At 38.9% G+C, this 23827-nt stretch overlaps 2 protein-coding genes across 3 annotated transcripts in view; both read left to right on the forward strand.

The window, feature by feature from the left end:
- Nucleotides 1-18217, forward strand: part of mapk1 (mitogen-activated protein kinase 1) — a 24233-nt gene extending 6016 nt beyond the window's left edge. Inside the window, exons 2-9 of the mRNA XM_035657871.1 lie at nt 9106-9288; nt 10490-10679; nt 10891-11007; nt 11280-11394; nt 11768-11899; nt 12273-12382; nt 12551-12679; nt 15423-18217. Of these exons, the coding sequence (XP_035513764.1) occupies nt 9106-9288; nt 10490-10679; nt 10891-11007; nt 11280-11394; nt 11768-11899; nt 12273-12382; nt 12551-12667 (964 nt within the window). The 3' untranslated portion in view covers nt 12668-12679; nt 15423-18217. The remainder of the gene's footprint in view (nt 1-9105; nt 9289-10489; nt 10680-10890; nt 11008-11279; nt 11395-11767; nt 11900-12272; nt 12383-12550; nt 12680-15422) is intronic.
- Nucleotides 18218-22574: 4357 nt separating this feature from the next.
- The window catches only part of LOC118325616 (protein yippee-like 1), a 32282-nt gene continuing 31029 nt past the window's right edge, over nt 22575-23827 (forward strand). For both annotated transcript variants that reach the window (XM_035658352.1, XM_035658351.1), the window contains exon 1: nt 22575-23211. The gene's annotated coding sequence lies outside the window, so the exon portion shown is untranslated. The remainder of the gene's footprint in view (nt 23212-23827) is intronic.

Below are 23827 nucleotides of genomic sequence, written 5' to 3' on the forward strand. Positions count from 1 at the left end.
TGACCTGAACGCATCATTAAAACTGGCATTAAGCTTTTCTTTGGATCTGGAGCTTTTGACCAAATGAGTGCCACAATTTAAAAAAAAAAAAATTTTTTAGGGCTGCAACTAAGAATTATTTTAATTACAATTACTCCATTAATCGTGTTGTAGAAAATAATACTGTAAATTTCCTATCACAATTTCTCAGTGCTAAATATGACCAACAGTCCAAAACCCAAAGATGTTATATTTACAATGATAAAATAGAGAAACCTAACAAATCATCATCATCATAATTTTAGAAGTTGCGGATTCGATGATTTTCCATGCAGACTGGTAATAACCCCGTGTAGAATCCAGACAAAGCTCACCTGGACATTTTACTTGGATTTAATTTAGTCCTTTTAACATATAACTAGTTGTTGGGAAATACAGTGTAGTTTTTGCAACAAAGTACCACTGGATACATCTCTAGTGTCATTCTTGTCCTCCTCCTGGTGACTTTGACTCTTTCCAGTCTCGATCTCGACTCCTTGACCGGCCTGATTCTTAGCCGTCGCTGATGCTCTGCTTCATTCTGCCATGATCCGTCCTCTTGAAATGCCACCGTGGCGCCCATCTCCATGGCAACCCCTCTGCCTCTGACATCAGTACCACCGCTCCGGAGCCAATAGGAGCGGGAGGGAGAGAATGAGAGCCTTGACACTCTGAAATCCTGTTGTGCAATTCAGAAAAAGATGTAATTTGTGTAATTTGGGTGATGACGACTGCCAAGATGAGCAAGATGACTTTTGGTTCAACAAACAAGTGAAACATTCACACGCTGCTGCTTGTTGCATTGAAGCTGACGTTGATGTTCATCGTGATGGCCTGACAGATGCGTCCTATTACTGCCTTGCTCTTGCATGTTGGCCTCTGACGTTTTGCAACCACATATCAGGAAACGGACTGATTCAAATGAGCACAAGCCCCTTTTCCGTAGATCACAGTATATGAACGTGTTCTGGCCTGTGAGAGGAAAAAAAACAATGTCGATGATGTCATGCAAAGTACAATTTGCAAAAGTGGTCAGACGGTTTTGATTGTATCTCCTGGGCTCATTTTTAAATCAAAGTATAATTTGCAGAAGTTGAAATTGCATTGAAGTCGGCACACATGAGAGCTATCATGAGTAAGTGATATTCGTCTGCGGCTTCACCTGTTAAAACTAATGGTTTTACATCCTTTTTTAAACGTTTTCTTTGTCTTAGATGCACCATGGGTTTTACCACCCTTTTGGCTAATGTTCCAAATCACCAGCATAAGTTACAAATCACCAGTGTGGTACAATAAACAAGCTGTTAATGGGGAGTCTGCAAACAGATGTGGTTGATTGTTTTTTCTTCAGGGTTGTAGAGAGAGTGCATCAAGAAGAAAAGCTGTAGCAATCTTCTCTAAATCTTTTGTGGTTAAGGCTGCAAACTAAACACCTTTTTCACACTTGTCTTGAACCCAAGATGACATCTTCAGTTGTCTTTTGTCCGATCAGCAGTCTAAAACCAAATCACCATCACAAAAAAAAAGAAAATGAAAAGAAAGAGTTCAGTTATTTCATAGTTGTTGATTAATTTGCTATTGACTAACTAATTACAGGTGAAGGTGACAGTTTGACAACAATCAGTGACAGATTTCTTGCATCAGACAGATTAAACCCTGATTCACGGAGAAGGACTGCAGTTTGATATGTGTACAGTGTTACTAAATGCCCTATTAGCTCTTGTATTAATTGGTTATCCTCATTCAGAGATACAAGAGGGTGCTTCATTTAATTGGCAGAATTTTAAAGTATGCAAAACAAAATCCGAATCTGGTTGAATGCAGAGACTCGACTGCAGTAGAATCTACGCCCTTGCTGATAACGAGCTCAAACAGAGATACCACGGGCCTGAGAACTGGAGGTTATGCAGCAGTTATATATGGGAGTGCTTATAGGCAGATAAATAAGATAAAAAAAGGTAAGTGCTTTTGTAGGAGGGCTGCTGTTCTTCACATTACACAGTACAGTATTTACAGTGGTTTTACCCTGTGTGGGTTTGACCACTAATGCGCCTCCATCATCAAACCTGTGTTTACATTAAATGCTCACACTGAAGGGAACTGTTGACCAATGGATCAGATGGAGTAGAGCCATTTAAACTCATCATAAACGTGTTTTACTCTCCGACGTCTCTCACAATGGACACACAGCTGTTGTTTACACACCACGTTTGTATTAATGCCTCTGCATTCAGTATGTAATTCAGCTGGGTGTGCAGCCAAGTTTGCTTTTGGTTTTGAGGTATTTAATCTGATGTCACGCTAATTGGAATTCAAACCTAAAAAACGTGAAGATATGGACAGAAGAAGAACGTATGTGAATTTCTGTCATTTATTGCAGAAAAGTAATGTTCAGTGTATTGCAGTCTTTATGTAGTGTTGTGTTTTTCATATTAGGGCAGGGAAATAAAACACAAAACGGGCCCTGTAATGCGAGTCAAGGTGCCTGACCAGTAGCTTTATCTTCATGTTGGTTTCCCATCACAGAGGCAACATTTGTATATCATTAAAGGCTTGTTTGTGCTCCATTGTTTCATTTGTGTCCATTGTATGTAACAGAATGCTGCAGCTTATCATAGCATGTATTTTGCAGAAGGCTATAAAAAGTTTGTGTGCCTCGGACTTTTTTCTTTTTACCGTGTTATCAAAAGAGGTATCGACTGTAAAATTCTGGTATCGTGACAGCCTTAGAAGGCAGGGAACGCACCAGGTTTCCAGTCTATCGCAGTTAGTTTATCGTGTAGAGCTCATTTTACGTTCAGCGTACCAGCCTGCAGTCAGTCATGCAAGCATGAGAGAGAAGCTTTTTTAAACACAAACACCTCACAGTCACCTTGCCAAAAACTGGTTAATGTTGTCAGTATACAGAGAAACAGGAAGCAAAAAAGCACATGCAGCCAGATGTGTAATAGTTCCCATGGGTAAATCCATAAGTGCCTAACTGTGCAGAACAGAATTGATTTGATGTTTTTCTTTGTCTTCAAATTGTAATTTTACTTGGCTTAAGACCCCCATGGTTAAAATGAATAAGCCAAGAGGCCATATAGTGTGTGTGTGTAATAGTCAGTCTTTACTACTGAAACCAGTCAGAGACTGAAAATGATACACGATAGCTCTAAGAAAAAGACTGAACAACAAAAATGAAGAATAATGGAAAACAAGTACACACATCAAATGTAGAATAAGCGATTCAAAATGATAAATCTGAAAATGAAGGACACATTCAAGAGGTTAGAGATTGAATAATCAGTGATGTGATTAATAACCCGATGTGACTTGGTCTCACACTCTAGTACAGTGTACTGTAAATTGCATAATGCAGAGACACTCCTACAGTACCAGTGCTTAATGCAGCAAATGCACACCAGCCGGTGAGTGTTGTTTGAAGCCCGTCCCTCCAACCTGACGCTTCAGCTCGCGCTGGCCTTAAAGCCTTTGCGAAGCGTTGGACTCGTGTAGTTTGTGCATTGACGTTCATATCTGCACTCTCTTGGTACGTGTGGCTGTTGTGAGCCTTTCCCCTTTTCCCTTCAATCCAACCCCTTGAACATCGTCATGGTAACAGCCCTATTGCATAACAGCGGCTGCAGTGTAAAGCCTTGTATTCCCATCTCCTTGGAAACAGAACCCCCTCCTCTCCCTGTACTCTCCCCCCCCCCCCTTTCCAAGCTCCTTACTGGGCACTGAGCATGCTCAGAAAACAACACAGAAGCAGAGGAAACAGGAAAGTCAGCTAAGAGCAGATTTTTGCATACAACAGGCTGCAGTTATTATTGTCACCAGGACATCTTTTATTTAGAGAAGCACAGAGGTTAAGTTATAAGAAAATATGACACACCTGTATTAATATGTGAGTTAATAAGTAAATAAGTTCTTTTAGCTATTTATTCAAAGTTACTAAGGGGGTCAGAAGGCCATAGTATAGGCCTTTTTTGTACAGTGTTGCTGTTAATTTAGTAGTCAGGTAGTTTCAACCATTCCTGAAGATTTTGTTCTAGCCTTCAGTATAGGCTGCAAATTATGATTATTTCCATTATTGTCTAATTTACCAATTATTTAGGTGATTAATCAGTTTATCATTGCCTCATTAAAATGTCAGAAAATAGTAAAAAAAAAAAAAAAAAAAAAAAAAGTCCTTCCAAAAGCTCAAGTAGACATAAAGAAACCTTACAGTATTCATACTGGTGAAGCTGGAATCAGTTTTAAGCATTCAAGCATAAATGGCTTAAAAGATCCAATTAGCTCTTCCTTTAGCAACTCAGCAACAGTTAATGTGCAGCCTCCTATTGAATCGACCTATAAGAAGTGCTTTGCCAATGTTTTTACCGTGAGGAATCACAGTCAGCTGTGTTTGACAGGTGCCACAATCAGCTGGCTGTGAACATTGAGCCAGTTTTGGTCTCCTCCCCACCAGACGTTACAAAGTCAGATCAGAAAAAAATGAAAAACCATCCAAAAATTAGAGTTAAAGAGTTCTCAGAAATGAAAGTCTGTCCTTCAGTGATAAGGCTGAGCAGCTCAAGACTCACCAGTACACTGAAGCATATTAATACTGAATGCATTTAACTCTTGTGTACTTTGTACTTCCTCAAAAGTTCCCTCTGTTACTTACACGCCTGGGCAAACTGACAAGGAACGGATGGGCTTGCCTCAGTAAACATGGTGAAATGTAGTGTGGACTAAGATTGTCCTCAACTTCTCTCTGCACTGAACTTTTTGGTAACGTCACATCCAACTGATGTGACAGAGTGCCGTATACATTTAAAGACTGGAGGCAACAGGTTTAGTGCATTTAAAAACAAAATGATTGACTTATTTCCAGTAATGAGCGTAGTTGTTGTCAGCTTGTGTAATTTTCAAGATATTTTCACTTCATTCTCTTCGCTTATTCATCACGTTTCAGTCTACTACAATATATTCATCGTGCATGTTCATATAGCGATGATGATGATAATGATCAGCAGTAGTAAAAATGTAAAAATAAAAAGCCACAATTTCCTCCGAGCACTGAGTTGTATCTTCAGGTTGCTTGTTTTTGTCCCACCAGCAGTCATAAACCACAAACATATTTTTTATTAACTGTGAAGGAAAACAAGGCAGCAAACCCTCCATTAAATTACTAAACTAGGTCTTGAAGTACATACCATTTTTATTGTCAGTTAATCTGCTGACCATCAAGAATTTCCCATTTGTTGATTGCCATTTAATTTGTTGAATTTCAGAGCTAATTCGTTAACGTGGTATCAGATCGCTGTGCAGACATGCATACTCATACAATTGACAATACCATGTTTTAGGCATCAGAGGAATTGTGTAAATTAGTTTGGAGTTGAGTAAATGTTCAATAAATGAAGCCCTGCAGTCTCAAGGCTGCCAGTTGAAGTTGTGAAAACATGGTTGCTCTGACTTCCTGACTTGTCTATTAAACCATATGATTACTAAAACAGAACCACATTTGCTGAGTAAAATATATTTGAATATTAGTGTCATTTATAATCGGTGTTATCTAACAATGTAGCCTACGACTCAATATAATAATACATTTGGTCTGTGTATGTCCCTCCTGCCCTTGAAAATAATGGATTAAGAAGTGCTTTTCTCTTTATAAAACATCTAAATCGCCGTCCAGAAGGTTTCAGTCCTACAAATTACGCACCTAGTTTATCCGTAACCATTAAAAATTATGCATAAATAATTGTCCATATAGTTGGAGATGGCATAGTTTTGCAAAGACAGTCTGCTTGTGAGTTTACATCATGCCTGAGACAATATTTTGACAAAGTGGTGGAGGCTGTACCATTGACTGTTCTAAAAACAATCTGAAGATATATCTGTGCCAAACTGGCTCTGCCCTGGATCAGATGTTAGCTTTGATGAATAAGTCTTGTAGCTCCCTGCGTCTCTGTACATGAGGGTGTCTTCTGGTGTAGAACAGTTACATGGAAAACTATTTCCTCCCACACACACACATATTCCTCTCACAGTGGAAAGGAAGGTCACTCATATTTCCCTTGCAGAAGGCGGACACACTTGTGTTTACATTTCAATCCCTACACCCCCATCACTATAGCAACTTATTTTCTTATTTTGTCATACTATGTGGGTGTTTTTAAGTCATTTCGGTTGTTTGTAATGTGCAGAAATAAAATTGCTCTTGGCTAGATGTAAATGATGAAGCTTAAGAGCTTAAGGAAACCATTAATATTGAAAGATGTATCAATGTTATCTTGAAGTACGGCTTTATGGGGCAATTTTGGTTTTATGATTGCACCAAATGGCTGTAGGTTGCAACAGTTTGAGACCAGATGACTTAGAAACCAAAAAAATCTTGGAAGCTGGCAGCAGTAATTTGCATTTCTTGGCAGTAGTTGGAGTTGCACTGACGATGTCTGGCCAGTTTTCTAACCCAGCCAAATATAAATTGTCGTTCTTTGTGACAGACTTCAAAATAGGTGGACTGAATTTCTGACATTACATCAAAACCTCAATGTCCCTCGGTGATCAAGACACAAAACCCTAAAATGAACTAAAATCATATGAATGTATTAGTCACAGCACTTGAAGGCAACACCCAGACGACATTTTATTCCCATTTCATTGGTTTTAAAAACAGTACGGAGGTGACCGCTTTTTGGAGTTAAAGTTTGCATGTAATGTGTCGGTTTAAACCCAAGTTGGTGTGAAACAGCCATGAAGCCAGTGAAAAGAGACAGAAATTCAACAGTGGACATGTCTGTACCTGGAATGGCGTGGAGGAGGTGTCTCATCACAGGCACGGCCAAGATTTTAGAGCGGAATTGAACAATTAGTCTGCTGGGTGTAGACACTCTCAGACAACCAGTCAGACATTTTCACACATGTAGATCAGTGACTCCTTTCTGTTAGTTTATTACATTTTGCTTATTTGGACAACAGGATATATTACAATAACTTTATCCTCATAATAAGTTTCCACTGAGTGATACTGTTCTTATTCCTGTCCTACTCTCAAACTGACACACCTGAACATGCCAGCTGCTGGAAAACTGCAGTTTCAGCACAGTGACACAACATGACAATTTAAAAGCATGCATCTCGCAAGGTTGTAGTGGACATTGAACATGTCAATACTTGTTGGTGCAAATTAGTAAGTGGTGAGTATCATCCCTATAAGAAAAGGCCTGTGGGCAAAAGAATATCCTGATTAACACCACATCCCTCCACTCTTTATCTCTTTATGCCAAAGGGAATGCTGGTATTTCTTTCCTGGTTAGGGTTAGGGTTTTGTTTTTTGGAATTTCCCCATTGTGGGACTATTAAAGGAATATCTGATCTTTACATCTGATCATACTCTGAAGTTGTCTGTGAAGGGCTGGGTGCTTTTTTTCTTCTTTTTTTTTTTTAGCTAATGGCCAACACGTCTCTGCATGAAAATATTAGTGACACAATTAGCAAATGCTCTAATTTGACTCTTTTACCACTATATTTGACACCTATCTCAGCTTTGAAGGGGGGGGGGGCACAGTGAATCGCCTCTGTTGCGAAGTATGTGTGTAATGAAAGGTAAATTCCTCTTAAGCTTTGTGCAATAAGTTATTGCCCCTTCTCAGGATCTGACTTAAGTATGAGATCTTCCAGACCCCAGGCATCCCATGCATGCAAACATGCTTTATCACTTCCTCTACATGCTATGCTTTTATTGGATTCAATTTCATCTCACTGCCTGCTAACATTCATACTCACTCAGCAAGATGAATTGTTCCATCACAGGCATCGCTGAAAGGAATATTGTTGAAGAATATTTATTAAATAGCAATTGAGTTTTACTAAACGATTTTCTGTCTCTTTGTGAGGTTGCTTAACTTTTTTGAGCATAGGGTTAATTGTGCATACTATAGGGATACGAACAGTGTCCAGCATCTCTTGTTCGCAGTTATACATTACTGGATGTTACCTGCCTACATTTAAACAAACACATTGATGCTCCAGTCCACAGTATGACACACGGTTGTTATCACAACTACAGCTTGATGTTGTGTTAAACACCATGCTAGTATAGTCACAAAATGTGTGGGAAACCAGAATGAGGTAAGCTTATCTTGATCAGGATGTGTAAGCTCTTTGCTTCTCTCCCTCTGGCTTGGTGTAGCTCACTTTAGGGCCACTTTGTGCCAAGAAGTGGCATAGCAACTTCACTGCATCTTCTCATATCAGCTGACCTGCAGTATTATAGAACTGCTTTGTAGCTGAACCAAGCACAGATGATGTGTGAAGTCAACTAAGCTGTGTGTCATCATACTAAACTGATGGCTCTGGTCAGTCAGATATCCGTACTTAAGTAGCTCTTGTGTAAAGTAACATTTTCTGTGGTTGAGAGTTTTGTTCTACTCCTACATTCCTGTTCTTACTTTTATCTAACAGACACGTCAGCCGCCCAGCACTGTATCAGAGGTGTTTTTGCTGTGTTAAGATGCTGCTAATGCAAACCCAACATTTCCTGCTGTTACTACTTCACATTAAAAGCTTTCCACTGATAAACCACAGGCAGGAAGCAGCATTTGTCAGTGAGATTAGCACCTGACTGTTACTGTTCAAAAAAACTAGGTCTGCACACTAAAATATGGTTAATTTCCTTTGTTATTTCATCTCAGTCATTTAAAAATCTTTTAAAGGGAAATGGTGAAAGAAGAAACGGCCACAGTGAACTGTTGTAGGTGAACAGGAGACAGGTGCTTACTGCAGTTTGTGCAAACCTCCAAAATGTCATCAAGCTTAGTAACCTTTGCTGTACCTTTTTGATTTATGGACATAACTGCATCACACACTGCATCACTTTTAGCTGCAAGCACAGTCACTCAGGGCGTATTATTGCCACGAAATGGGTTGCTATGGCTGCCATTTAATATTAGCTAATCCTTGGGCACAAATGTACCCGTCAGTATGTTCCCTTTTACCTTGCATGTCATTGTAACATTGTAACTTCATTCGAAGTAGAACCTTTTCAAAACCTTTTGCTCCTTCAACATTGATGTCTAATTGTTGGCTTGTGTGTCTTTTTAAATAATCCAGCTCTGCCTATGACCGGGACAACAAGATACGTGTGGCCATTAAGAAGATCAGCCCCTTTGAGCACCAGACGTACTGCCAACGCACCCTGAGGGAGATAAAAATCCTTCTGCGCTTCAAACATGAGAACATCATCGGAATCAACGACATCATCCGCACACCAACCATTGACCAGATGAAGGATGTGTATCCTTTAACATACACCTCTCGTGATTAGATCATTTCTGATATGTTTTAATGCATTTTTATGTGCCTGCAGTTTATGGGCTTCATTAATAATCTTTTTCTTGCACGGTAAAGTATTTGTATTTGATTGTTTTCCTCAGATATTTGCGTTTATGCTAATATATTTCAAACATTTTTGTGTAAATAAACAGTAAAAATGGTCTTCAGCTCCAGCATTTGTAGCTGAAAAGGGTTTTTAAGTTGTATTTTATTACATAATAGCCACCTGTCACCATATATTTGGCAGAGAGGCTCTTCACTGTAGCCCAGCAGCAACAACAGTAGCAAACTGCTTGAGACAATAGTTGCTGTCACTTTTATAATTCAGTTTGTATAGTTTTACACTCTGCCTTACCTAAAAATAAGTGGCTGTGACTTAAGCCCACAGCTAATCAACTCATTTCCTGCTTGCCAGATAAAATGAGCATTCACCCAAAAAAAACAACAATAAACACTTCAAGATAAAATATCTCTCCTACACAGACTTTCACCAAGTTAGGTGAAGGCACACATGGGCCAGATGTTGTTTCAGTACGTTGTAGCTACAAGAGTACCAGCTCGTTTAACCACCATGACACCTCAGGGACTTTGAGATTTCACTGAATTGTGAGGTTTCCCAAAATACTAATCAAGTCAACAGTGTGGCTGTCTTTCCGTGGCTCTGCCAGCCTGCTGTAACGCCAAACTCAAGATAATTGTCTCAGCTAAATGATGCAAGGTATTTTGTTTTCTTTGCAATGCTAACAAAATCCAATTTGAGTGTGCCAGTAAAAAACTAAATGTAGTTTGAATATTAGTGCAGGGCAGTAAAAAAATAATCAAATCATGTTTTATGACTTTGTTGTACTTGAGGTGTAGGCGGCAGCAGCCTGTTCGAAGGAATTTATTGGACATATTGATATGACTAAAATTAGGTCGGTTAGAGAGTCATTATGTTTCAGTTAATTTTTCATTGATTGCCCAGCCCTATTGGATATCTAGAGATCTTATTTTTTTGGAACATCACTATGTGGTCTAGACAGTGAAAAAATGTGACTCATATTGACAGGACAAATTTATGCATAAAAAAATAAAAAATAAAAAAATAACATAAGCATCAAAGACACGGAGTGCGGTCTCAATGATATTAAAGCAGAAGTTTCTTTAACCTGGTGCTGTGCAGATATATTGTCCAGGATCTCATGGAGACAGACCTGTACAAGCTCCTGAAAACTCAACACCTGAGCAACGACCACATCTGCTACTTCCTCTACCAGATCCTACGAGGGCTCAAGTACATCCACTCTGCCAACGTCCTGCACCGCGACCTGAAGCCTTCCAACCTCCTGCTCAACACCACCTGTGATCTCAAGGTAGTGTCTCAAAGAGAAGTTAACGATTGAGATTGACTGGGCTTCATAAACTTATTTCTATGAAGAATTTATTAGCAAAAAAGAAATCCAGTGACTTACTGGACATGTTTCCAATCTGTTGAAGGTTTTAAGTTATTAATGAAATGACATCCAGCTTATTTTGATCTTGTATCTTCTAATATTGCAGTCACTGTCACTCTTCTCTCTGCAGATCTGTGATTTTGGTTTGGCTCGTGTGGCTGATCCCGACCATGATCACACTGGTTTCCTAACAGAGTATGTAGCCACTCGTTGGTACCGAGCACCTGAGATCATGCTCAACTCCAAGGTGAGTGTCCTCACCTGCTGTAAAATGTTGAAAAAAATCAGTTCATAATATATATTTATATATTTCTTAAACAGTTTGAAGAATGTGGCCCTAACACTGCCGTAGTGATTAATTCTACCATACTTAATACTGTTTGTTGTGTGAAAAAACAAACAAAACAATAAAAGGAAAGTGAAAAAAGATTGTACTCATTTGGGAATACTAAAAGTGTCTTCTTCCTCTTTTAGATATACTTGTAGTCATGACTGTGTCTTTGTGCTCCTCACTCTCAGGGCTATACCAAGTCCATAGACATCTGGTCAGTGGGTTGCATCCTGGCAGAAATGTTGTCCAACAGGCCAATCTTTCCCGGGAAGCACTACTTGGATCAGCTTAACCACATTTTGGGTAATAATTCTCTTCATATCCAGTGTTTTACAACTTGTGTAGTGCTGTAGTATTTAATCTTTTATACAGACTTCGTAAAGTTCTCACAGTCTGTCAGTAGCAACAGCTTCCTGGTGCCAGTCCATAGATACTGTACCTGTTAATATGCATTTATCAAGTCGTACTTTTTGTGTCTTCGTGCTAGACCACATATTGCTTCTCCCATCTGTCATTTTTGTTGTGCACTCAGACTGTCAAAACTTCCCTATATAACTAAAAACTATAAGCTGGGGCTGTGTGAATTAGTAGACAGTGTTTCATTTAGAGTTGTACATTGTACATACAACTGTCATATATAAAATCACAAGGTAATTCTTTATAATCTTCTCTTCAGGGATCCTGGGTTCTCCGTCTCAGGAGGATCTCAACTGCATCATCAACATTAAGGCCAGGAACTATCTTTTGTCACTGCCTTTGCGCTGCAAAGTGCCGTGGAACCGCCTCTTTCCCAACGCTGATCCCAAAGGTCAGAGCCAGGACTACCTCTTCATCAACACACACAGTTCCCATTGATCATGGAGTTCATAGAATATCATGAATCTTTTAAGAGGCTGTACTGCAGACAAGGGAGTGTCAATTTACATAGATTATATGCACTTTGCCCTGTGCTATTGTGATTTCAAGCTACATAACTAGATTATATCGGCTCAACAAATAAGTCGGCTTGGAATTTCCTTAAATCAGTAATGTCTTATAAAATAATGTGTCATAGTTTTCTACCTGGAAATAATCCAAACAGCGTAGAGGGTGTGATGGTGCCCTCTAGTGGGCTGGCAAGCTCAGTCCTTACTCCAAGCTCAGAATCACTTAACTCCTTCTTTTCCCTGTTAAATGTTCAGCTCTGGATTTGTTGGACAAGATGTTGACCTTTAACCCTCACAAGAGAATCGAGGTGGAGGAGGCCCTGGCACACCCCTACCTGGAGCAATATTACGACCCCACAGATGAGGTGAGACAGTCAGCTTGTGCTATATGGGCCTGTTTGGAATGACACCACACAATGTTTCACTATTCTTTACATTTTGTCATCACTGAAATTCGGTGAGCATTTGTTAAACAGGCTGGTGCGGTAGATTTAGCTGTCACATCAGTATGTCCTCTCTGCTTCCCTGTGTAGCCGGTTGCTGAGGCCCCATTCAAGTTTGACATGGAGCTGGATGACCTACCCAAAGAGACACTGAAGGAGCTCATCTTTGAAGAAACTGCACGTTTCCAGCCTGGATTTAGGTCCTAACATCTCACACGGGTAAGTCTGCATAAACTCAGGGAGGGACAGATCTACAGGGACGGAACAATATTACCAGTCGCTGCCCTGAAGTCTTGAAATAACCAACTTTTCATGGTCAACAAGATCAGGGTGATCCTTGACACAGTCGGATGTTTCTGCCTCTGCTGCTTTAAAAATGCTGTATAGTTGAGTTTCCATCATGAAAACAACTTAAAACATAAAAACTACTGATTCATTTGTACTAAATTTAACAACCCACCACTCAAGAGCTTGAGTAAAGACCTCAGAGTACACTATTATATAGATGTAAATTTTGCTTTTGTAGAGTGAAGTAGAGGTTCTTCACCAGGATAAAACCACTTTAAAAGCCATCTATCTAAACTTCAAAGGTACTGTAAACCACCAAGTAGAATTCTGCTCCATTGCTGTCAGTTTGCACCCAAAGCAAAACCTAAAGAGTCCCACATTTGTGCTTGATCTTTAGATATTTTAAAGTTGTAATGCAGCCTGTGGGTGCAGGACTAGCATCTAACTTGAGCGTCGATATACACAAACACAGTTTATGTTCGCTTAAAGTATTTCTTTAAGGGATGTAATGTGTCACAGTTTACAGTAAGTGCAGTGGGCTGTTGTGTGTTTAGGGGAGCTGCTAGCTAGGTCATCAACAAATACAAATCCTATAAAAAATACTTAAAAAGCTCTAGTAAAAACTCTGTTTTGAGTTAAGAGCTTTGTGTCACTTGTTAGTCTTAATGTAAGAATGTCATTCTGGTGGGGAAACCAAATGGTTTTTAAATGTTTTGGATGACAGAGGTTATTTTTGCCAATGTTAACCGGAAGCACAAAATGTCACTATACCGGTGACATTGTCTGTATAAGCATTTAATATTGCTTCTTTTGGAAGCATATTGTACTATTAAAAGGAGCAGTAGAAGATAACGTGATCATTTCCCAAAGTAATGACACTCCTAAGATGTGGTGTCTTTTCCCTCCTAATGTCTGCTAGCCACCAGCTGCTCCCTGACAGGCCTCTTGCTGTGATAATAACTATCAGTACTACATTTTATAGCCTATCATCCGCTTTGTGTAATTACTGTGTTTCTTCTCTACAGCATTTCGATGCATAACATGGGTTTACTGAAAAGGAACAGAGTGTGACATCTCCTAAATTAGAACAGCAGAAAGCACATCACTGCTCTTTGCAGTGGTAACCTTCTTTGCAGCTTTAAAATGTGTTTCTTCAAACCTTATTTCAGTGCCTGTAACTCCTGTTAATGTATATTTAACTTTATAAACCATTAACAGTTTGCAGCCGTTTCTCATTAAGGGGGTCAAAGTAGAAGCCAGAGTTAATGAGACATTTATTACTTAAATACAATAGGTTGGGATGTCCTTACATAATCATTTGTAACTGAATACAAGTGTCATTATTTCAATCTTAAATGAAAGTGTTCTGCACTGTGGCGGTCACCTCTCACTCTAACAGTGTGGTTTACACTAGTAGTGCTGTAGTTACGAGTCTCTGTAGGCGTCACATTTTCTTCATTCCAAGACAGAGCAACTAGAAATGCCCCAATACCCCATCACCCATGTTCAGCTAATGCTTCCCAGCACAGGGTCGACCTGTACGGAGCACTAGTGCAACGAGCCTGAAAACCCACAATAATTCTAGTTAAGACGTTTATACCTTTCAACAGGAAGAGGTCAGAGGTCAGGCTGATGTCTACATTACGCCAACATCCACCACTACTAATACATTTGTTTCTAGGCAATATTCTTTGAGCTTTATTGTAAAAAAAAATTGTCAGATAAATCTCACTTTGTTTTGTCTAGAGGCAGATGGAAATATGGACATATTTCTGTGTACTAGTAGTTCAATATAATTGCCTATTGAACAGTCTATTTAATTATGAGGTACATGATTAACTCACATTAAAGTTAAATTCACCAGAACAGAGGCAATAATGCTGTCAGATGTTCAGTGGCCTGATAATCAGACTTCATTCCTTCACTAACTGAATGGATGAACAGACATTTGTGTGGCTGTTTGGAGGTCTGGCTCCAGGCTGCTGTTTCAGCTCAGAAACTAAAGGAGAATCACTATTATGTTTTCACATCAGATGATCGGGTCAGTGCCAAGGCAAGTTTACTGTATAGCATAGTTCATACACAAAGGCCCTTCAAAGTGCATTTTAAAACAGGAAAGATTTAAAAACAAATGTAAAAGGCTATCAACCATTTTAAAACAATTAAAGACAGAAGCAAAGAAATATTAGCAATATTAGAAATATATATGTGCCAAATGAATAATGATAAGTGCTCAATATTCAGTGAAAGGCAGTGGAGAACAAGAATGACAAGGGGTGGAAGATTTTGATATGAAGCAGCAGACAGCAGAACCTCCTACTGTGTTAGCCAGTTTAGCACCTGTTGCACATGTGCTGCACACACAGGCTCACTCCTACTCTCGAGGTGCTTCACTGGACAGTGTAGAAAATGTATTTTTCATTAACCTCATGTTAGTATTGGGGGTTCAGCAGCTTGGTACTGAATCATTTTGTTGTTTTACCAACTTGAAATTGGATCAAAAATGCAAATGACTACTGGCAACCCTGCCTGCTACAGGTGTTATGTCAACCAATGATACATTATAGCAGAATACACATTTATATGTTTGTGCATTTAAGTATTACTTCAAATAAAGAGGAAATCAAAGATGTGACAGCTCATCACACAGTCACTGTTTCTTCTCCCCCCCCAGATGATTCTGTGGACTGGCTCCTGCATTGCCACTGCTCCTCCCCGCCTCCACACTGTTGCTGTGATGGGTTTTTTGGTTTTGGTTTTTTATTTTCCTCTCCTGTTGACCACATCACCTGGATTCCTTGGGTCTCACTCGTCAAGTCCACTTTGCTCAGGAATGGCGTCAGGAATCAATCAATCAATCAATCAATCAATCATCCTCTATCTCTCTTTCTGTTACCTTTTTTTTCTCTCTCTGAGGCGAGGGGGAGGGGGGCTCACATCACAGCTTACAGTTTGGGGGTGATTTTGTGTTTTAAGCCAAGATAAACAATTTTTTTGTGTGTCTCAAAAGGCGTTTGGCTCTGGCTATTTCCTATTCAAGACCTTTTATGTCCAGTTGAATGACAGTGATAGACTAGCTGTTGTGTTTTTTGGTGCAGCTGTCGTGGTTATAACTCTGCCTACATTGCACAAACAATGGTAGATTACTTTTAAGAATCATCCATCATAGAGGTCTTTTGAATTTTCTAACCTTTTGTCGCACTGTTACAAGGGACACCTTGATCTCTTATCTTTTTTCTCTCTATCACTTTTGAAAAAAGAAAAACCTGAATTAAATAAACTGATTTATGCAATGAAATCACATAATCAGCCAGAGACTTTGCAGGCCACAAGCCATCACTCTGTGTTGATGAGGATCTATATTTTAACAAAGACCTTGTATTTCCTTAACACACACACACACAGACACAGTCCCAAATGCAAATATATATAAATATATATATATATACATATATATAGCCCAAAGAGTCTTAAGAATATTTCAATGGCAAGGGTGATTATAGAAGGTGAATCAGATACATTTCTAATCTTTTTTTCCTTTTATTAAAAACTAAAAATGCCCGTTTTCATTTCTCATTGGCTTCAGTAAGATGTCAGGTTGTGTATGAAAGCACCAAATTACAGGTGCATTGAACGGTTTTCGCCATCAATTTCTGCCTTAGCCATGAGAAACTAAAGTAAAGGTCTGTTTATTTCATACAAGTCTGTATGTACAGTATGATATTTTTCATATGGGGGAAAATTTACTGCGTCAGGACAAGAATTCAGTTGTCACCACTCGTTTCATGTGGAGGAAATGTTGTCATGCCTCCCTTTTCGTCCTGTTTCATGTTTTTCTTTTTCTTCTTCAGTCTCTGTTAATCTCTCTTTCGCCTTGTTAGAATAATACTGTGCCCTTTGCATGACTGTTATAAGCTCTGTATACAAAGACGATGATGTTAAGTGCCACACAAGCCGGGCAGATCCGCTGGGAGAGCGCCCAGGCTCTTTCTGTTCTACCTTTTGTGGTATATCACACTTCCCAATCACATGGTGCTTTTTGTCCTGTTTCTTTTGCTTCAGCATTCTCTTCGTCTGTTTTCATTTTGTTTCCATTGGTGTTAAAGTCTACAGACTTCGATCTCCTTGTTTTTAGCCAAACTCCATCTGCATGCTAAGAGGTCTTGTTATGGTTGCAAATAGGAGAATAACCATATATCTGTATTTATATCACAAAAAACACCAAACGTGTTGTTTCCTGGGCCTGATAAATGGGATCCAGGCGTGATACAGTTGAAATGATACTCAAATGTAACAGATCATGTTTTACTTTTCATCCTTTGGAACATTTTTTGCTACAAATTGCACATTATCACGCCGATGACAGTTGGCAGTGTCAGTACCAGCAGACGGCTGCAGTAGAATTTATCACCATATTTTCACTTCTTGTCAACCACTGATTTAAGACTGTTGAATTCATCGACTCTATTTCAAGCAAAAGGAATTATGACTTTAAAGATTATATTTGTGGAAACTTTGTAAGAAAAACAAGCCAGAAGCACCGAGGCTTCATCAACCAACCGTGTCATTTTAGTTCAGTATCACTGCAGCGTCTAACGTCTGTCTTTTCTGTTTGTTTACAAGTGGGCCTCAGTTATACTCATTTTACACCTAGCCCTTTCTGTTCGGTTACAGTACTGCAACTTCAAAAGAAAAGCTCATTTGGTAATGTGTGAGTGACCTAATGAATGAAACAAAGTAGTATTATTTACAACACTAAAGCATCTCAGAGTAGATTAATCGGAAGGCAGATCTTACCTGAATGAATTCTTCAAGAATCTTTCTCCACTGGCACTTAAAGTGATACATTAGAGCCTTCAGAGTCTTCAACCTAAAATAAGACCATTTTAGGAGCATCGAGCTGCTTTGGCTGATTTTTTTTTTTTATTTGTTCCAGTGACGACAACGATGTATGTGATCTGTGACAAAAGTATTAGCCGAGCTGTAAACTACATTTCTGTCAGAGGATTAGTGAAGTTAAACTCAACTGTTGATTGGTATTCTACATTTGCATACATGTCAAAAAGCAAGTTTGAGTTGAGCATTTCTGAGGGCAGAGCTGCTCCGGTCGACTTAAATCCCAGTGGACAGAGCCAAAGAACCACAGTTTTACTTTGTGTTTTTCTTTTCTTCTGGCTGAATAATGTCAGACTGAAACTGAGGGGGAAAGTAGGGACTAAGGGAGGATTCTAACTAACTTCTGAAATTCACTCAAGCCATAATCAGTCAGTCAGTCAGTCTGTTGCACCTCTGACCACACCCAACAGCGATGTCACGGTGTACTGACACACCCTGGAGTACACTTTTACATCACTGCAGCCAGACTAGAAGTTAAAAGCACTGGATGTAAAGCAAGATTTTCAGATGCTGGTCAATACATATTAATCTGTAATCAAGTAAGATAACTAGCCTGCAACAAATGTGTCTTGTGGAATATTTTACAGGTCTGTAAATTCTTGATGATTTCCTTAGGTAAATTTGATGAATATGTATATATTATGTATATATACAACGTGTGGGTATATGTATAGCTATATATATATATATTATATAGTTAGTAAATTATATGGTATATCCCGACTATATATAGTAGTATATATATATATATGTACTATAGAAATCATGTGACAAGTGTTTAGAAGGGCTACAATGATTATTTAGGGTTTGTTATTAGATTAATGGATTAATTGTTTGGTCTAAAGAAAAAGTTTCCAGAGCTTTCAGATATTTTTTTTTTTTTAACAGTCCAAAAACCCAGAGATACTAAGTTAACAATGATATGAAAGAGAGTAAAATAGCAAATATTTAGAATCTTACTGTGATACATGTCTTAAACAATGAACCATTTATCAAAATTGTTAACAATGTAGAAATATTAGGAGATAACAGACCTGTAAAAAGAAGCTGCTACGAAAAAAAATACCAGAAAGTTCACCGCCAAAAGTGGTTTTGTTGGTTCTGTCAACAGAGATTTAACTTATCTGATTACATTTGAAAAAAAAAAAAGTTTATGACCAAAACTCCATTGCAGAAATGACAGTTTTTGCACTCACAAATTTCACCTGAGCAGACGTTTAACGTGAGGTAAAGACTCGACTGTCCCAGTACTCCTCACACCCGCTGTGTACACCCATCTGTCACACGATTATTAAATGCACTTGCTTCTACAGTAGTTGGGATGGGACTTGTAATCCGAGGTGCCTGCCGGGACTTGACTTACCTGTAGATAGTCTTTTTTTGGGGTTTAGTTAGAACATTAAGGGCACTGGAAACCTTACTGGGATTAGTTGTATAAAAAAAAAGCTTCTGCTGAGTTCTTTGTGCAACCTGTCTGTTTGTGCCTTTTTTGATAGTCTTGATATCCAAGATTTGATGTGCAGCTTTTGTTTAGTCGGGAATCCGTTGTAATCGCAGTATATGCTCTTAAAAATGAACACAATCAAGTCAGGGGATGGGAGGGATCACGGGTGGGTATCCTTATCTTTCAGTTGTGTAAATTTTAAAAAGATTTGTTGCCACAGCTGTGTGATTTGTGACTGTATTGAAAAGATGAAAAGCAAACATTTATATTTTTTGCGTTACCCTTTTTCCTTGAGCCTATTTTTTTTTCTTTTTTGATGTTTTTGTGCAGATATTTTTATTGTAAAATGAATGTTATGTTTCTATCAGACACTAATCTTGTTTGAGTTGTCTCCAGTGGAAATACTTCACTCTGTATGTTTTGATCAGTATAAACCTTTAATTGTGTAGTTAACATTTCTGAAAGAGAAAAAAAAATAAGATCCTTGGTTGTATTTTAAAGGCTCCTGTTTGACCTGCCATAGAAATTGTTTGAGTTGATCGGTCAGTTTTATTTTGCTGTCGTGTGAAGGATTTGACTTGAACGAAACATTTCTTTGCTATTATTAAAGACTGACTGCCACTTTGAAATCTGTTTTTTAATGTTTCTTTTTTTCTTTTCTTTTCTTTTTTTTTTTTTTGCAATTATGCCATTACATTTAAATAGACGTTCATTAAAAACACTGTACCTTCATTAACATCTCTGTGAAGTCTCTTTGTGAGAGTCCAGGAAAACACGACCCAGATTTCAGAAGCATTAGAGACAACTTCTTTAACTGCTGTTAACATCTATCATTACATAGATATTTGCAAAATAAAAAGTTTCTTGGAGCAACACGATATACAATTAAATGTGTTTAATGAGAAGAGTGACCATTCTAAATAAAAATGGTGTATTACTCTAAAAACATGAAGTGTGGCTGTTATTGCTAGATGAGAAGATCGATATCATTCTCACACCTGTACGCAGTCTACGGTCTGTATGCCTAACATGTAGCTGCAGCCTGTTAGCTTAGTTTACTAAAAAGACTGGAAGTAGGGAGAAACAGCCAGCGTGGCTCTGTCCAAAGCTAGAAAAACCCCACTTCTAGCACCTCTAAAGCTTAAAAAAGAATGTTCGGTTTTTTTGTACAGGTAACAAACAACACCTAAGTGTGAAAACTACACATTGTGGTTGTATGGAAGGCTGTGTGCTGGACTATTTCCTAGCCGGGAGCAGTGACTTCCTGCACAACAACACTTAAGGAAGCTGCTTCCTCGTTTCCAGTCTTTTTACGCTAAGCTCAGCTAACCGTCCTGTAGCTGAAGCTTCGTGTTTACCATACAGATAGGAGAGCGGCATTGATCTCAACCACATTTTGACAAAAAAGCCATTGAGTGTATTTCCCAAATGTAGAAATATTCCTTAAAATGTATGACAATAACTTCCCCAAACCCTTTTTAATCTGAGTCTGCAAAGTAACTAGAGACTGAAGTTAATAAATGAAGGTGGAGGAAAAAGTTCAGTATTTGTCTGAAATGTAGCGGACTAGAAGTATAAAGTAGCATCAAAAGGAAATACTTGAGTACAGTACTTTAAGAAATGTACTTGGTTAATTGGTCATAGAGGTTTATAATGTGTCCTTTAAACTTTAAATTTAAGTTTGAAATGTATTAAATTAAAAGAAAATGTAAGTTTTTTTTTTTTTTTTTTAAATATCTGTTTTAAATCATATACGGTGCAGTGAAAATGAATGAAGAGGAATCAGCAAGGATTTTATGTTTTAAAGCTAAAACAGAAATGCATAAGGAACAACAACAGATTGAAAAGTGTCACTCACTGTATTGTAGGCGCTTAATGCCACAGTGTCCTTTAGGGGGCGCTGTCGTACTGTCTGATAACACCTACTGCAGTCTCTCCTCTGTCCACTCAGCAATTTGATTCATAAATTAATGTCGTTCATTTTTGTACAGGCCAGAAAACGTCAAAACTCTATTAAATTTTAAAAGTTCCAATGAATGTGAACGTGATCCTGTCACAATAATGGATGAATTACAGTGCAGTCATCTAAACATCTCCTTTTTAAAGAAGGGTTAATATACATTTATCAACCTATTAAATCTACATTAACACAAAACATGGACTTCACAAATCCATGATAATAAATCAAAATAAATACAAAGTGGATAAAAAGGAAACATCAAAATTAGATTTAAAAACATATTTTTTAAGTCAACTTAATAAATAATTCAACTGTTTTATAAAATATGATTTAAAATAAATATATATTTTAACCATGACATAAATATATATGATAAAACTACAGTAAACACCAGTATTAAAACGTCAATCAACTGTATTGATTTTTTTTTGGGGGGGGGGTTTGTTTACTTGCGCTTCTTGACCACGTGCTTGCAATGCAGTCACGCATGCGCGCCATGGGGTATTAGATTTTGGCACGCGTCTGTGTCGGTGGCGCGCACAGCCAAAAACAACCCTGAGCCGCGGGGGCGCGCTGTGCAGAGTCTGGCCTCTGGTTGATTGGCTGTGGACCTCTAGCCCCGCCCTCCGTCGCCGCGGATTGGTCAGGCCAAGATTCTTCTTCTCACTGATTGGACGCTATTTGTAGAACCGACTGTGTAGCTAGGCTACTGCTGCCTTCACGTACCTCTCCAAAGATCAACATTTTTGAAAATCTATTAAAGATGAATACATGTGCGTTTGGTTGTTTTGGTCGAAGGTAGCAGCTGAATGTCATCCAGCAGACTCCGTCTTACATCTTTTTGAGCTCAACAGTGAAAACAAACATAAGAAAGTGGTAGTTATTGACTTAGTAAACAGTGCATCAGCTGTTGACATGGCGTCCATGATTTCTGCCTTCACCCCCGAGAATAAATAAATAAATAAATAAATAAATAAATCCACGCGATGTCGTGACCAATTGTATTTCAAGTTTCCAAACGTACTTTAAAGCTTAAAATAGCCCTCCGAAGAAAATCGATACTTTTCAACCCTGGAAAACTGAGAAACTGCAAACAAAGTGTGTAGACTAGATATTCTGTTCATTGTTTTTGTTCCTTGTTGAATGCTTCCTGTCTATAAAACCAAACTAAACCACCTCAATGACAACTGAACAACTGGATACACAGAGGAAGATATCCAGATGTGGCCGCAAGCTGCAAAAACAAGTAAGTTGTGCCTTGTGTGGAAATATTTTGTCATTTTATATCGAGTGTTTGAATGCATTTTGAATAGCTGAATGTTTTAGATGCTTGCTGTCGGACGCCAGTGTGTTCCTGTGATTTGTGTTGGCTTTAAACTCTTCCATTTTCTGTGGGACGATAATAATGATGAAGTTGTGAACGCATCGTCCACGTTGTTGTTCTTGGGCGCTCGATTCTTAACACTCTTCTTTCCAGACGCACTCAAAGGCAGCACTGTTAGATGGAAATAAAACCCCACTTTTTCTCCACTTTACACCTAAAACACTTTAGGTGTTTTTAGACCTAAATCAGCTCTCGCAGCTCATCCCAACGGGAGGAGAGAGGTTTGAACCGATCGGACAGCGTCGTGCTGCAGATCCGAGCTGGTGAATGTGTGAGTGCATTATTCAAAGCGCGCTGCGCATCACACAGCTCATTAGGGTTCAGTATAAATAAGGCCGCAGACGGGACAGCTCGGCCTGTCCTGCCGCTGATGTCGGAGAGCTAAAGGCATAGAGGTTAAAAGCCTTTGGAAAGCTGCAAGCTGCTCCAACATGCACACACTGTGACCCACCTCACGGAGGGGACTGTACTCGAACCGGACCCACGGAGAGACCCCGCAGATCTCACGGTGTAGCGCAGATAGTCTATGGTTTATGAACGCAGTGAAGATCCTCCAAGGAGATTTGATGTTTTTTGAGACTTTGTTTGAATGGCACTCGGCCCGACCTAGGCAGGCTGCTGCTACCTTTATGGGACGGTGAAGGTGTCTTGTTTTTATTTTCTTCTTTTTTTGTTTTTCCTCCTAACATCCACACTTCCTGCAGCTCCAGCGGAGAAACAGATTCTCTCTCCGGGTTGTTTTGGTTTTTCCGATGGGGGGAAGGCGAAGTGTTTTTGGGGTGAGTGGAGAGCAAGTGACCTGCTGGAGGACACGCGTGTGTTAGTAATAACTGCTGCTTTAAAGTGTGTGTCAGTGCGGTGAGTGTGTTATAACACACTCTAAGACTTTCTGCTGTTTTTATGTTGGCTTCCTGTTGCACCGAGGCATTTCTAGTGTTTTCCTGGCCTATTTATATCGTGCTTAAATTCATGATAGGATTAGGCTTCTTATGTTTTGGGATGCATGCAGATCCATTAAAGTATGCAATGCATGAAAAACACTTTAATAACCTGTTCAAGTAGGCTAATAATCTCGTATAACAGTCTGTGATATTAGAAACTTAAAGTGTGCTATTTATGTCTGCTTTAAGATGTGTTTGAATTCCCTCTTCCTCTGTAGGATTTCTACAATTGCACACCTATAATAACCAGCTCACGTTAAATACAGGGTCACAATGCCTCCTTTCTTTGATGACACACGTTTTGCAGTTTGATCTTCGCGTTACATTGAAGAGCAAAAGCCCCCGACATGCAGCTCATTCAGCTGAAGATTTGCGCTATCTCCGTTATGATCGCCCTCGTCGTCTGTGCGCCTCTTTGGCTGCAGATCTCGGATCAGTTCTTTGTGTGTGTGTG

The sequence above is a fragment of the Morone saxatilis genome, unplaced genomic scaffold (genome assembly GCF_004916995.1).
Source record: "Morone saxatilis isolate NCDOM2014 unplaced genomic scaffold, NCSU_SB_2.0 Contig16, whole genome shotgun sequence".
NCBI classification, from domain to species: Eukaryota; Metazoa; Chordata; class Actinopteri; family Moronidae; genus Morone; species Morone saxatilis.